This window comes from Mustela lutreola, chromosome 3 (genome assembly GCF_030435805.1).
Source record: "Mustela lutreola isolate mMusLut2 chromosome 3, mMusLut2.pri, whole genome shotgun sequence".
In the NCBI taxonomy this organism is placed as follows: Eukaryota; Metazoa; Chordata; class Mammalia; order Carnivora; family Mustelidae; genus Mustela; species Mustela lutreola.
In genome coordinates this window covers 74,590,443-74,606,330 of record NC_081292.1, presented here as the reverse complement: position 1 = coordinate 74,606,330, position 15,888 = coordinate 74,590,443, and the positions used below count along the sequence as shown (strand labels likewise).

The following is a 15,888-nucleotide window of genomic DNA, read 5'->3' as shown; positions in this document are numbered from 1 at the left end:
AAGAAATGGAACAAATAATTCTAAAATTTATATGGAACCAGAAAAGACCTCGAATAGCCAAAGGGATATTGAAAAAGAAAGCCAACGTTGGTGGCATCACAATTCCGGACTTCAAGCTCTATTACAAAGCTGTCATCATCAAGACAGCATGGTACTGGCACAAAAACAGACACATAGATCAATGGAACAGAATAGAGAGCCCAGAAATAGACCCTCAACTCTATGGTCAACTAATCTTCGACAAAGCAGGAAAGAATGTCCAATGGAAAAAAGACAGCCTTTTCAATAAATGGTGCTGGGAAAATTGGACAGCCACATGCAGAAAAATGAAATTGGACCATTTCCTTACACCACACACAAAAATAGACTCAAAATGGATGAAGGACCTCAATGTACGAAAGGAATCCATCAAAATCCTTGAGGAGAACACGGGCAGCAACCTCTTCGACCTCTGCCGCAGCAACATCTTCCTAGGAACAACGCAAAAGGCAAGGGAAGCAAGGGAAAAAATGAACTACTGGGATTTCATCAAGATCAAAAGCTTTTGCACAGCAAAGGAAACAGTTAACAAAATCAAAAGACAACTGACAGAATGGGAGAAGATATTTGCAAACGACATATCAGATAAAGGACTAGTGTCCAGAATCTATAAAGAACTTAGCAAACTCAACACCCAAAGAACAAATAATCCAATCAAGAAATGGGCAGAAGACATGAACAGACATTTCTGCAAAGAAGACATCCAGATGGCGAACAGACACATGAAAAAGTGCTCCATATCACTCGGCATCAGGGAAATACAAATCAAAACCACAATGAGATATCACCTCACACCAGTCAGAATGGCTAAAATCAACAAGTCAGGAAATGACAGATGCTGGCGAGGATGCGGAGAAAGGGGAACCCTCCTACACTTTTGGTGGGAATGCAAGCTGGTGCAGCCACTCTGGAAAACAGCATGGAGGTTCCTCAAAATGTTGAAAATAGAACTGCCCTATGACCCAGCAATTGCACTATTGGGTATTTACCCTAAAGATACAAATGTAGTGATCCAAAGGGACACATGCACCCGAATGTTTATAGCAGCAATGTCCACAATAGCCAAACTATGGAAAGAACCTAGATGTCCATCAACAGATGAATGGATCAAGAAGATGTGGTATATATACACAATGGAATACTATGCAGCCATCAAAAGAAATGAAATCTTGCCATTTGCAACAACGTGGATGGAACTAGGGCGTATCATGCTTAGCGAAATAAGTCAAGCAGAGAAAGACAACTATCATATGATCTCCCTGATATGAGGAAGTGGTGATGCAACATGGAGGCTTAAGTGGGTAGAAGAATAAATGAAACAAGATGGGATTGGGAGGGAGACAAACCATAAGTGACTCTTAATCTCACAAAACAAACTGAGGGTTGCCGGGGGGAGGGGGTTTGGGAGAAGGGAGTGGGATTATGGACATTGGGGAGGGTATGTGATTTGGTGAGTGCTGTGAAGTGTGTAAACCTGGTGATTCACAGACCTGCGGATAAAAATATATGTTTATAAAAAATATATGTTTATAAAAAATAAAAAATTAAAAAAAAAAAAATGGACCTAAGACTTGAATTGATACTTCTCCAAAGAAGATATATAAGTGGCCAAAAAGTATTTGAAAAGATACTCAATATCACTTATCACCATGAATACTCACACCAAAACTACAAGGGGGCGATCACCTCATACCTTATTAAACAAAACAAAACAAACCTGAAAATAACAAATGTTGGTGAGGATGTGGAGAAACTGGGACCCTTGCCCACTGTTGGTAGGACTGTAAAATGGTGCAACCGCTGTGGAAAACAGTACAGAGGTTCTTTCAAAAATTAAAAATACAACTACCACACAAGCCACAGGCCCACTTCTGGGTATTCATCCAAAAGAAGTGAAAACAGGATCTCAAAAGAGGTATTTGCATTACCGTGCTCAGGGCAGCATTATTTATGATAGCCAGGAGGGGGAAGCAACCTAAACGTCCATCACCGATGAATGGCTAAAGAAAATGTGGTATAGTCATATGTGGAATAGTCATATATGACTATAGTCATATAGTCATATGGTGGAATATTATCCAGCTTTAAAAAAAGAAGGAAGTCCTGGGCACCTGGGTGACTCAGTGGGTTGGTTAAAGCCTCTGCCTTCGGCTCAGGTCATGGTCTCAGGGTCCTGGGATTGAGGCCCGCATTGGGCTCTCTGCTCAGCAGAGAGCCCACTTCCTCCTCTCTCTCTCACTGCCTCTCTGCCTCCTTGTGATCTCTGTCTGTCAAATAAATAAATAAAATCTTTAAAAAAAAAAAAAAAGAAGAAGAAGGAAGTCCTGTCTCATGCTACTACACTGATGAACCATTATGCCAGTGAAATAACCTCATTGCACTGAAACAAATACTACATAATTCCACTCACATAAAGTATCTAAAGTCATCAAACTCTTACCAAGAGAAAACAGAATGGTGGCTGCTAGGAGCTGGTCCTACGGGGAAAGCAGAGCTCCTTTTCAGGGAGTTGCTTTCAGTTGGGGGAGAGCTCATTTTGAAAGATGAGAAAGCTCTAGAGATCTGTTGCACGACAGTGTGAGTGAACATCCACAACGTTACTGTACTACACACTTAAAAGAGGCTATGACGGTAAGCCTTCGTTATGTTTTTTTATAACAATCAAAAAATATATCAACTATTGTAGAACTGGATAATGATCTTGGCAAGTAACTTATGTCCTCCTTAATTTACCAAGACACGTATTTTGTAAGTAAGAAATGTAAAATACAAGGTAAACAGACAGAACCAAATCATATTATTTGAAGTTAAAGGATTAAGGAATTTTTCAGAGTGTGCATTTTCTTTCTACTGAAGTGTTACACTGATTTAAAATTTTTGTATACACAAATTCTTACAATAAAGTTTCATGGCATTTTGCACGATGATTTTCAAAGCACATCCTCAGGAGGAAAAAGGTTCTGAGAAATCCCTATTTTTTTAAAAAAAAATTTATTTATTTATTTGACAGACAGAGATCACAAGTAGACAGAGAGGCAGGAAGAGAGAGAGGAAGGGAAACAGGCTCCCTGCTGAGCAGAGAGCCCGATGTGGGGCTCTATCCCAGGACCCTGAGATCATGACCTGAGCCAAAGGCAGTGGCTTAACCCACTGAGCCACCCAGGCGCCTGAAAAATCACTTTTTAAATCTTTTCTTTAGGAGACTCTTGGCCCTGCCCCTGGGAACTCCTTAGCTTAATTCGTCTTGTCTTTACAGAGCTGTGGTGGGCTCTTCGGATTCCTCTTTGATAAATTTACTCATTCAGCACCTTAACTTTCCTGAAAAGATGCTGCCACATCCTCATGTCAGAAACAAGTTCACTCAAGGTGGCCCTCAGAATAACCCTGCATCTGTGCCCATACTCACCCATCACCCAACACTCTACTGATGAACAGTATTTATAATGGATCCAGAAGACTCGGCTAGTCCATCCTTTCTCTGGATTGGAGAGGTGGCGCTGTGTTGAGGAGAACTGTTATGTGCTCAGTGGGAGAAAATGGCCCAACGCCGTGGTGATGTGTGCAGGGACGGGCATGGGAAAAGCCTGAGAGCCCAGCATTTGCCACCTCTACTCTAGATCCCCTACCACTATCCTCAGGTCATACTAGACTCTAGGGACCCTACCACTTAGAGAATTGGTTTAACCAAAGTGGGCATTTTTTGTGAGCTTCTTAAAATGGCTCTGAAATAAAGACATTAAGGAAATGCTGAATGGACAAGGGTGAGAACACAGTGCTGTGACTCAACGTGAAAATGTTCCCCTCATAATACATTTGACAGGAACCTCTGAATACAGTCATTCAGACACATAGTATCCCGCCTACCTACGTTAACATTAATTTCTCCTCTCTCAATTCCACTATTAAGACATAAACAGCAACAACAACAACTGACCCTTATTCTCTGACAAAGTTGTGATGAATTAAGCTGCTGTGTTCTCCTGACTTACCAGCCAGAATTCTGTCAAGAGATTAGCATGACATGACTTTATAGTGGATTCACGCTGTAGCCTGGTGGCAACAACTTCCTCTTCTAGTGATTTATAAATAACCTGTCTGAGCTAGAGTTAGCACTGAACTGACTTATGCTCATATGTTCTTTCTCCACCTTTCCAAGCTCTTGGATCACTGAACGATTCTGTGGTCCCAAACTCAAATTCTCCCAGCAGCTTGGAGGTAGCACACATCTTAGGACCGCTCGCTGATCCTGTCATTTCTAGTCTGAAGGTCAGTATCATTAACAGAGTACAAAACCCACTTCCTCTGTTATACATCAACTTTCCACTACCGGCCTGGGCCCAAGGCAGCAAGCTGCTTTTAAATTCAACTTCAGGAAATTAAAACAAACAAACAAACAAACTTTTTTTAATCTGTAGCATTTTTTAAAGCCACGGCTCACTGGGGCTTCAACTTTCTTGATGCTAATTGTGCAGGTCTGTGCTTCCTCTTCATCTGTCCATGGCTGTTGTCCTTCCAGCTTTACACTTTAAAAAAAAATTATAAGCTCAGAGGAACACTACCTGTATGACCATCCTAGGTTTAACTGCTTGTCTCATTTACTATGACTTTTTGCCAAGGACCATTTGGCTTGGACGTTCTGAATTTTCAGTTTCAAAACTTAAGGGATCAATATCCATTCCAGAACTGCCCAGTAATAACAACTATCTCTTTTTTTTCCCTTGTAACTTTCATTATCTGCCTTCTAAAAAATCTACTTCTGTGTTAAGACAGAATCTAGCTTGATCCCCCTCCCGGGGCTTCAGGGACAAATAACTGGATATGGACAGCTTTTCCTGAAGGTTACCAGCACTACTACTTAATTAGTTTCTTTTTAATATTCAGAATTTTGCAAAGTTCTTAAGTTCTCTGCCTTAAAATAGATCAAAATTTCAACAAGGGAACTCAAGAAACTATAATTCTATCTCACTAGGCATTGACTAAGTAAGGTCTCTCGTCACTTTCTGTGTTGCTATTTCCTGTTTTCAATCTACATCAGGTACATACCCGCCATTTTTTCTACTCACTTAGGTGGCCTGTAACAAAGGAATGCAATTATCTCTGATCCTCTTTCTAGAAAGTTCCCTAGGTTTTCCCCCTCTATTCAAAGATTCCCTGGCAGTTGTACTCCTTGACATTCAGGGCCTCACCTTCTGTCATGTCATTCCTTTTGAGCAGGTTTGTATCTTTTCAGCACTAGATTCTTTTTAAAAGATTTTATTTATTTATTTTTGAGAGACAAAGAGAGTGAGGGCGCGTGTGCATGAGCATGGGAGAGAGGCCGAGGGAGAAGCAGACTCCCCACTGAGCAGGGAGTGGGATACAGGACTCAGTGTACAGACCCTGGGATCATGACCTCAGCCAAAGGCAGACGCTTAACCTTCTGAGCCACCCAGGAGTCCCTAGATTCCAATCTTGAGTCCCCATCCTAATAAGCTTCAGTAACATCTAAGACACACACTAATCCTCAATGTAACTCATTTTATTATTCAAGTTATACATACTCACAGAGAGACATCTGAGTGACTGTTATTTCTAGGTACGGAACTGATTGTTTTCTCATGTAAATTACTGCCTCCTCTTTCCACTGGAGTCGCATCTCATCTTCTACCTGTTGTCCTCCAGTGTAACCAATGTCACCATTTCCTCTGGCCTTGTGATCCTCTCCTTTGGGGCTAAGTTTAAAATCTACCACTTGGCCAGACTCTAGGAAATTACATTCTCCTCTGACTGTGTAAACTGTAGTTTCTTCCTGGACAAGATGATTCAGATATCGACATCCCTTTCATTGACACCATCCATAAGGCCAGTCATCTCTACTTTCAAGTCTCAACTATCTATGAGAACAAATAGCAAAAAGATCATGTATGCTTTCAAAATCTTTCAATTTACTCATCAAGAGTCATAGCCCGAGGGAGGATACACCACGAGTCTTCTCTAAACTATGGAGAAGATAAACATGGAAGCGTAGTTCAAAGGAGCGCCCCCCCCCCCCAAAAAAAAAGAGAGAGAGAGAGAAATGCTTAATTACTGTTATCCGGAAAGTGCTTCTCAGATGTGAATGTGTGTACAACATGCGGGGATCACATCAAAATACAGATTCTGATGGAGCACATCTGGGGTGCAGCCCAAGATTGTGCATTTTCTCTCTTTTTAAAAAAGATTTTAGGGACGCCTGGGTGGCTCAGTTGGTTAAGCGGCTGCCTTCGGCTCAGGTCATGATCCCAGCGTCCTGGGATCGAGTCCCACATCGGGCTCCTTGCTCAGCAGGGAGCCTCCTTCTCCCTCTACCTCTGCCTGCCTCTCTGTCTGCCTGTGCTTGCTCGCTTTCTCTCCCTCTATCACTGGCAAATAAATAAATAAATAATTTTTAAAAAAAAAAGATTTTATTGATTTGTCAGAGAGAAAGTGCACAAGCGGGGGGGGGGGGGGTGGCAGGATCCCCGCTGAGCAGGGAGCCCTATGCAGGGCTTGATCCCAGGACCCTGAGATCATGACCTGAGCCAAAGGCAGAAGCTTAACCGACTGAGCCACCCAGACACCCAGACTGTGCATTTTCTAACAAGCTCCAAGGCAATGGTGAGGCTTCAGGCCCATGATGAGAATAACAAGGTTCTAACTCATATCCACATAAACCAGGCTTCCATCATTCCTCAATCATTCTAAATTTCTGAGATACCATAAAAATAAGTATTGTCCAAATATCTAAAACAGAAGCCACACATATGGTGGCACCAAGGATGGCCTTGGATCAGATAACATCTGTTCTGGTCTTAGTTCAACTGTGACTTGGCTATTAGACTTTTAGTCTAATCACTTTATCTATTTAGGCCTCAACTATAAAACTGAAGCGAGAGAGACAAATTAGATGAACTTGAAAGTCTCTTATTAACCAGTAGATTTATAGATACACTAAATAAATCCAGGCTTACACAAATCAGCAGGAATCCCATTTCAGACATTAATGGCAGATTACATGTCCAGAACAACAATCTCACTACAGGTACAGAGCCTCTAAAATTGTTAGACAAATTACTACAATCTTTTTTTTCAAATGCTTGGCTGAGGACACGGGGAAAGTGAGGGAAAGTCACAAAAGAGAGAAGTGAGCAGGTACTGGAGCAGTCTTTTCCCCTCGGGGCTTTGCCCAACTCTGAGTACTAGAGACCCTGCATTCATAGAGCCATGTGCCCTGAGAGGATGGTGGGGGGTGGGGGGAGGAAAGGGGTGCAGGAAACAGGGCCAGAAAAAGCTACAATCCCTAGAGTTAACACCCTTGGAGTTTGGAAATAAAACCACCAACCCTCCCTTCCCTAGAGGGAGATGGTAGGCCCTGGGCTCTGGGCTGGGGGCAAAGTCAGTCTCCCTTGAGAATATGAAACCACCAGCCTGCCTTGACACACATTTGGGGCTAGAACTCACACTACTAATGTAGTCCAGTAAAACTCAAGACAAACCAAGGTGTTTTTTTTTCCTAGCATCCCAGGCCGAAATGAATGCAAACACTTTTTGGAAAAATCCAGCTGAAACCCAGGCCTGCAAGAATCCCCAAGGATAAGCTTCCAAAGAACAAGAAGCCAAAATCAAAAATCCTAAAACAAACAAGTAACAAAATTACCAAATGAGGGTCAATATAAGCAACAAACTATTCAGTTGTATCTGTAAAAGTTACAGATAATTTATTTTCTGTATCTGATCACTTCAAGAGATAAATTTAAAGAAATAGAAGGATATCAAAATATAGCAGAGATTCTTATCAAAATGGATCAGGCAGTTATAAATGACCCAAATAGAATTAGAAATTTAAAAATAATTGAAATTGAAGCAAATGAATGATATAGACAACAAATTAGGCCACTAGAGAAAAAAAAATTTAAGTTGTAAGATGGATTTAAATAATGCAGAATGCAGCATATAAAAGTACAGATAAATGTTAAAGAGTCTTTATGAGACATAAAAGCAATATTCTAAGAGCCAAAGGCTCAGCTCCAAATTTTCTGAAACCGTTTCAGCTTTAGGAATACCAATCAGGACAGGTGAATAAAAAGAAATTCCTATAGAGACAAACAGCAAAGCACTAAAAGGAGGAGATCTTAAAAGTATCCAGAGTCCTGCTTTTAAAAGACAGAGTCCTTACAAAGAACTGTTAGACTTAAATGCAGGCTGGTCTCCCTCAGAATGGAAAGTGGCCTTCTACAAAGCTCCACAGAAAACTGCTATGCTTCCGGGTCAAGGGCAAACAGTCCCAGTCAAATGCAAGGCTTGGACCCCAATGTCTTAACTACGGCCAGAGAACATGCTGGTGGCTCTCTAAACATGAACACAGATAAACCAAGTTTTGCCCCAATCCTGCCACATCATACAGACTCAAGTTCAAGCCTTGACAGTCCCACTCAGGCCAGAGAAGAGACAAGGCCAATGCACAGCCACAGATGCCGAGCTGGACATGGTGAGCCAAGGTTCCATCACAGCATAGCTCTAGGCATCTTGGCTCCTGGGCACTCGATGAGATACAGGATTCTCCTGGAGTCTGAAGCATGACCCTGTCAGGTAGTTAAGAGTTGCACCATGGAGGGCAGAGCACACCTGTTGTTGACCTTTTCTCAGAGTTTTCAAGTTGGGTTTTCTCCCACCAACAACTGCTCCAACAAGTTGGGTGCATATTCCCTGGCTAACTGTCTTCATTTGCACAATCTTCAAAATGCTGAGAAAATTATAGTTGACCCTTGAACAACATGGGTTTGAACTGTGCTGATCCACTTATATGTGGATTTTTTTCCTAATAAATACACTACAGTACTGTAAATATATTTTGTCTTCCTTATGATTTTCTTAATAACATTTTCTTTCCTCCAGCTTACTTTAAAAATACATTATGTAGTACACATAGCATACAAAATATATGTTAATTGGTTGTTTGTTATTGGAAGGCTTTCAGTAAACAGCAGGCTACTAGTAGTTAAGTTTTGGAGAAGTCAAAATTTATACACAGATTTCTGGCTGCACAGGGATTGGCTCCTCTAACCCCCATGTTGTTCAAGGGCCAAAAATATATATCTAGGAAAACTGATCACCAAAACAAGAACATAAGCACATGTTCAAACAGACATAAACAGTTTATGACCATTAAGGGAACCTCTAAAAGATATTCTTCAGGAAAGAGAAAATAATTCCACAGAGAACATATGATTGTCAAGAAGGAATGCTGAACTAAGATAATGGTAAGTATGCATGTAAAAATATATTAACTAGATAATTGCTATGTTTAATTTATAGGTTTAAAAATCTAGATTTTAAATCTAGATAGAAAATACTAGACAACAGAGACTATAATTTAGGATGGGACAACAGGAATTACTCCAAGGTCCTTATATTGTTAGGGAGGAGGGTTCTGAGAATGATTAGTTTCAGATCTTAAGCTAACTATAATGTTAAAATTTCTAGGTAAGCTCTAGAAAAACAGAAACAGAACACACAGGTACCATAATCTCCAGGTAAAAGGAGCAAGGGTGTCTTAATCTAAAATAAGGAAAAAATAAGACAAAACTAAAGAACAAAATTTAAAAATCCGAATATATCTGTAATATAATAAATATAAATGGACTAAAATTAATCTGTCAAGACAAAAATTATGGGAAATGAATTATTAAAATATCCCACTATTATATTAGCCTATTAATAAGAAATATACCTAAAACTTAAGGATACAGAAAAATTGGAAAGCAAAAAAATGAAAATTCCATATAATACAAATACCCCAAAGAAAACTGATATAGTTATATTAATATCAGACAAAACAGAAGAAAAAAATCATTACTAGAAGAGGTCATTGTATATCAACAAAAGATTCAATTTTTTAAGAAGATAGCAATTTTAAATTTACCTAGATTTAATAACATCCTCTGAAAATATGTATAGCAAAAATTGATAGAAATATAAGTCAAAGTTTGCATCATGAAGAAACTTCCAATTACTGATAAGTCAATCAGAAAAAAATTCATTAAAAATGAAATATCTAAAGGATGCCTGGGTGGCTCAGTGGGTTAAGCCTCTGCCTTCGGCTCAGGTCATGATCCCAGGGTCCTGGGATCGAGAGCCCTGAATCTGGCTCTCTGCTCAGCGGGGAGCCTGCTTCCCCCTCTCTCTCTGCCTGCCTCTCTGCCTGCTTGTCATCTCTGTCTGTCAAATAAACAAATAAAATCTTTTAAAAAAAGAAAAAAGAAAAAAACAAGCAATGAATTCATCAAGTGACCATACCCAACTTTATATCACATTAAAAAAAATTTTAATGAAAATCATAGAGCAAACCCATTCAAATTTTATGGTTGTTTTCTTGTGTCTTCTTCTTCTTCTTTTTTTTAAAGATTATTTATTTATTTATTTGACAGAGATCATAAGTAGGCAGAGAGACAGGAAGAGAGAGAGAGAGAAGCAGGCTCCCTGCTGAACAGAGAGCCCGATGCGTGGCCCAATTCCAGGACCCTGGGATCATGACCTGAGCCGAAGGCAGAAGCTTTAACCCACTGAGCCACTCAGGCACCCCTTCTTGTGTCTTCTTAAATGGTAACCATTTTGGAAGAAGCTATTTTTAGGCAGCCATAAGGGCATAAGGTGAAGGACTAGTAATGTAGTTTGAGTAAATACAGTGTAAATTCTAAGTTAATCAAAATATCTGCAACATTTATTTCTCCTCCCACAATTTTTTTTTGTTTTTTATTTTTTATGTGAGAAAAATAAACCCTACTTCTGAGTCAAAGTTTGGTAGATTTCCTTCAACATTCCTGACTAACTGTGGCTCTACAGTTTATTTCCATTTTCAACCCCTCGCATATCTCAATGAGATATTACAAGAACAGGACGGTCAGTCTTAGAAATAAGAGAATAAACAGGAGGATAGCAAAGCACTTTTCCCTCTCAACCAGTACTTATAGTATAATAAATAAAAAATAACATATTAAGCAGAAGATATTTAATATCAGCCAAGAAACTTAACATAAGCGTAACCAAGAGAATATATACACATGGAATGTCTGAAAGCAAAGTTGAATTCTATCAAGTGCCTGTAAAACTATTCAGGAAATATGTGTGCTCAATATATAATTCATGATTACTAATGTTTTATCCTGGGATGACAGCTTATAAGCTACACCTAAGTAATTTGTTGTACAATATTATAAAGAGAAAAAGCTGACTCTCCCCCAGTAGGAGCATGCCTCAACTCTCTAAATTTCTAGTCATCCAAGAAAAAACAGCCATTCTTCCATCACACCACTTCTAAATGTAAAGATTAAAAATATCTAACTATTAGCCCACTTCTAAATCTTAAAATAGAAATATCTTAAATAGCAGCCGTTTGTAAAATATCCTTATCTGCCAACGTTTATTTCCTTCTCTACATGTTTGTTATTCCCAACAATTCAAAAGAAAGCTATGTGAATTGTCTTTTGAAATTTTTTTCCATTTACCTTCATTAACACCTACACAATGAATTTTTTAAAAACCAGTAAAATTAATATAGTTTCTGGCATCTGTATCTTAACCGGGATACTAGTGTACTTAACCTGAATGACCAAGTATCTTTTGTTTTCTAATACCAAACATTACCAAAGCATTTCTTTAGAAACATTACTAGTAAGTGGCACCACTGTACAGTTGTTTAAGCCAGAAACCTGAGAGGACTGCCATGTTGAGCAAATGAAAATACAAGATGCCTAGTGAAATCTGAATTTCAGATAAGCTACAAAAAATTTAATATAAGTGTACCAAATATTGCATGGTACATACTTACATGAAAATATTTTTCACTATTCATCTGAAATTCAAATTTAACTGGGCATTCTGTATTTTACCTGACAGCTCTAGCTGGGATTCTTTCTCTGTTACCTTTTATATGAAATCTACCACTCCAAGACCTGTTCACTCTACCTCCCCAAAATATCGAAAACCCATCCACTTTTCTTCATTTCTTCTGCCCCCATCTGGGTCTAAGCCACCAATCCAAGAAACTCCCAACCGGTCTCTCTGCTTCTACCTTTGTAGAAATACTGCTTACTCTAAATGCAGTAGCATTAGTTTAATACTAAAAGAAATAAACGCTAACTTCAGGTTTCTCATTTCCTGGGGTCATTATCTGGTAGTGGTAGAACTCTAAAATCTCACAAGCAGCATGAGAGAGAGACCAATGAACTCACAACTCTGAATAAGTGAGGCCTTTTGCTGGGTCAGCCCTGAAGCAGTCCCAAAGAAAGTAACAGTTCTCATGGGTATGCCTGTGCCAATGACCTTTATCAATTGTTGTGCTAATTGGTGTTTATTGCCTCAAAGGGATGACCCAGGAAAAATCTGTGTGGAAACAAAGTCGGTTTAAAATATTTCTCTCTTTCAGAGTGCATTCTAAGGTTTATAGGGACAGCATGGTTCCAACCCACACCTAATTGTGAGACAGAGTCCTTTCATCCAACTAGTATTCTGTAGAAACCTTCTGGGTAGAAGTCTGCTCCTCAGCCCAAGGTTGCAAAGCTAGGGAGCTGGGAGTTAAAAAATTGGAGCAGTCAGCAAAGAGGATTCAAATATATCGAAGCTATGCGACACCAACTTCTTCAGATTACTGATGCTCAGGAATATTGGCTGCCTGCTGACGGATGAATAAATGTTTTGGTTTTGAGAGCTACAGTTATCTCGGTGCACTGCTAGCCTGTCATACTGTCTGACCAATAGATACACACAAAGCAGATTATACACTGAAACCCAAGAGCAGACTTTAAGATTTGTGTGACATTGCCGAGCTATATATACCAACCAAATTAAACAAAAATGACAGCTATGGAATTAACTGGCAGATCTAAAGAAAACAGGTTTCTCTCTATATCAAAGGGGCCACAGAATGGTTACAAATGACTCTTTGATCACAGAACACGATGGCAATTCAAGTGTTTCTAAGTTCTTATGATGCAAATTTGCACATCCATCTACTTAATACAGAATACCCCCAATTCTTAATGTTGTTGGTACAGAACAAAGAAACTCTCCTCGAGGTCCTTCCACAAAAACAGGCACTATAAATGAAGTCAGAAGAGCCTCCACGAGTGTGAGGTACTTTATTTATTTATTTAGCATTAAAAGTAAGTCTTTCTGTGGATAAAACCTAATCATAAAACCAAAACATTCTCACAAGCCATATCCAAGATATGCTTTTTTGATACATCTTATCTTCTTCTCTACAGTGAAGAATAAAATCTTAAACTATGGATATCCTGGCCAGGCCAGTAATAGGGATTAGAAAAGGATATGAATGTTTGGACGAAACGGATCAAGTCAATACCTATAAAATAAGTGTGGATGCTGCAAGATCACACAGACCTTAAAAGCCTACACCTGTATTTCCACATATAATCTGCTTTGTTGGTGTCCACTGCAGCCAGCCAAAGGCAGGCTGCCCCAAAACGTGCCCCTCTAGCATATTTTTTGAAATAAAAGTTACTTAAGAAATAGCCAGTGCAAGGTCACTCAGACCCTCCTCTGTTCCCTTGAAAGCAGGAAACAAATCTCCCTGTACTAAGAAGTAAAAAGACATCTTTACACCCGAGATAGGGACTTAGAAGTGAAGGAAGCTGCAGAAACAAACCTTGTTACTATTTTTTTTTTCTAATCTACTACCTCAGCCTAAATTCTGCTTAGAATTCCTAATTAAAGCTCCAAACATCTGTTTTCTCTACCCTGTCAATGTCTCACAAATGTATTGTCTCTTTGTCTAAAATATATACAAACTACTTGCCTTGGTCATTTCTTTAGGCCTCTATTTTAATACTGGGCCTCTGCATACATGTAATAAAACTTTGGCTTTCTTCTCCTATTAATCTGTTTTATATATATTTCATTTAGTCCAGCTGGAAGACCTTCAAAGGTAAAGATTTTTTTCCTTCCCTACACCATCCATCACACAACAAGGTGACAGGCTAGCAGCACTCCTGGGTAACTTGCTCTCGCAATCAAAATAACTGTAAAGCGATTCATTCCCAGTTCCTTTTGGCACCTGGGACCACAGACCCAAAAATCAGCCAAGTTATTTCATTCACCAGAAATACACTTAGAGCAGAAGTGGGTTTTTTTGTGTGTTGTTTTGTTTTGTTTTTACAAACGATTTCCTTTGGAGGCTGAGGATCAGAAACTAAAACGGTGCTGCTCTGAGATCATCTGAGCTTGGGCTCGTCCTGGGACCCCAAATCCTTACTGGTCCCCCTTACTGGGATCTGGGGATAATGACTATTGTGCCTCACGGAGCGTTCGAATGCAAAGCATTCAAATACACTTAAATACAATGAGGCCCATTGCTCGGCCGAACAAGTTTGTGAGGTCGCTCTTGGCTTTTCTCAGGGGAAGGAAGGCCTTTCTTGCCAACCTCGCGGCCCAGCCGGGCAGGGAGCTGGGCAGGCCTCGGCCTTCCGTCCCAAGAAGTTGGCAGAAAAAGGCGCAGGGAAGCGAGGCATCCGCGTCGTCCCCGGTGCGGGCGGGGTGGTCGGTGCCCGCACGGTGCGGCCCGGGCGGAACAACGCTGTGGCTCCCACGCGGTGCGGGGACCCGGCGCCGGTGACCCGGGGTCCAAGGGAGGCCGCCGGCCCGCGCACCGCCAGCCGCTCCCCTCTAGAGAACGCCGGGCTCGCGCTCGGGCCGGACGCCCGCGAGGGAGTCCACGCCGGGACCCGCGCGGCCTCTTCCGGGTAAGCCGGGCCGCAGGAGCCGGGACCAGCGTCGCTCCGCCTGGGCTCGGCTTGCGTCGGACCCGGCCCGGACGCTGCCCCGACCCTGCCCCGGCTCCCGGGCTCCGGCCGCGACCCCCGCCCGGGCGCCCAGCACGCCCCGGGCCTCGACCTTTGTGCCGGGGCCCCCACACCGGGGCCGGGCGCTCGGACCCCCGCCGGCAACCCCGCTCCCGCCCCCGAGCAGGTCCCCGGCCCCGACCCCGCTCCCGCCCTCCCCCCTCCGCCCGCGGGTCCCGGGCAGGCGCTCACCGCTCCTTGGAGTAGAGCTGCAGCTGCTGCTCCCGCCGCTTCTTCCGGATAAACGCCATGGAGGGAGGGCAGCGCGCGGGGACGCACGGCTCGGGCGCCGCTGTCGTCCTCGAGGAGTCAGGGACGCGGCTGGGAGGCGGGTCCGGTGAGCCGGCCTGCAAGGTCCCGGCCGGGAGGGGAGCGCGGGCCCGGGCCTGGCTTCGCGTGCGGTGGCGGCGCTGGGCGCCCCACAGCCCGACCGCCCGACGCTGCGCCCCAGGGCCCGCGGCGTCCCGGCCGCGCTCAGCCGAGCATGTTCGCGTGGGGACTCCGGCGGCGCCGTGACTCAGGCCGGAGGAGGGGCGCTCGCTGACCCCGAGGCACTCGGGCCCCCGGGGGCCGGGGCAGGACCGGGGCCAGCCAGCGGTCTGTCCTTGCAGGGCGAGCGTTCCCTTTTCGCCACCCGCGGCACCGCGGCGTTTGCACTGTTGTACGCACGGAGACAGATGCTTGCCCATGAGCTACCCCGCTCTGCTGGCTGTGGGGACTCGAAATAACTGGGCTCTCGATCTCGTGTAGCTGAAATACTCGGTCGCATGACTTTTTTCGCTTTTCCTAACAGCTTTCTTGAGATAGAACTCATGTGCCAAGCAATTCACTCATTACAGTGTACCATTCGGTGGCTTTTAGTATAGTCACAGGTACCCCTCACTCCCAATAGCTCCCCCAATACCCTTCAGTTATCACCCTCACGCTCCTAGCAAGCACTGATGAACTTTTCTGTGTCTATGAATTTACCTATTCCTGACATATCACGCAAATGCAA

General features: G+C 42.3%; 1 protein-coding gene across 2 annotated transcripts in view; it reads right to left on the bottom strand.

Moving 5' to 3' along the window:
* Positions 1–15,580, bottom strand: part of NSMAF (neutral sphingomyelinase activation associated factor) — a 62,032-nt gene extending 46,452 nt beyond the window's left edge. The window contains exon 1 of one of the 2 annotated variants that reach the window (XM_059166390.1): positions 15,084–15,580. In XM_059166390.1, the coding sequence (XP_059022373.1) occupies positions 15,084–15,580 (497 nt within the window). The remainder of the gene's footprint in view (positions 1–15,083) is intronic. The other variant, XM_059166389.1, reaches the window with a different exon arrangement.
* Between the last annotated feature and the right edge of the window lie 308 nt (positions 15,581–15,888).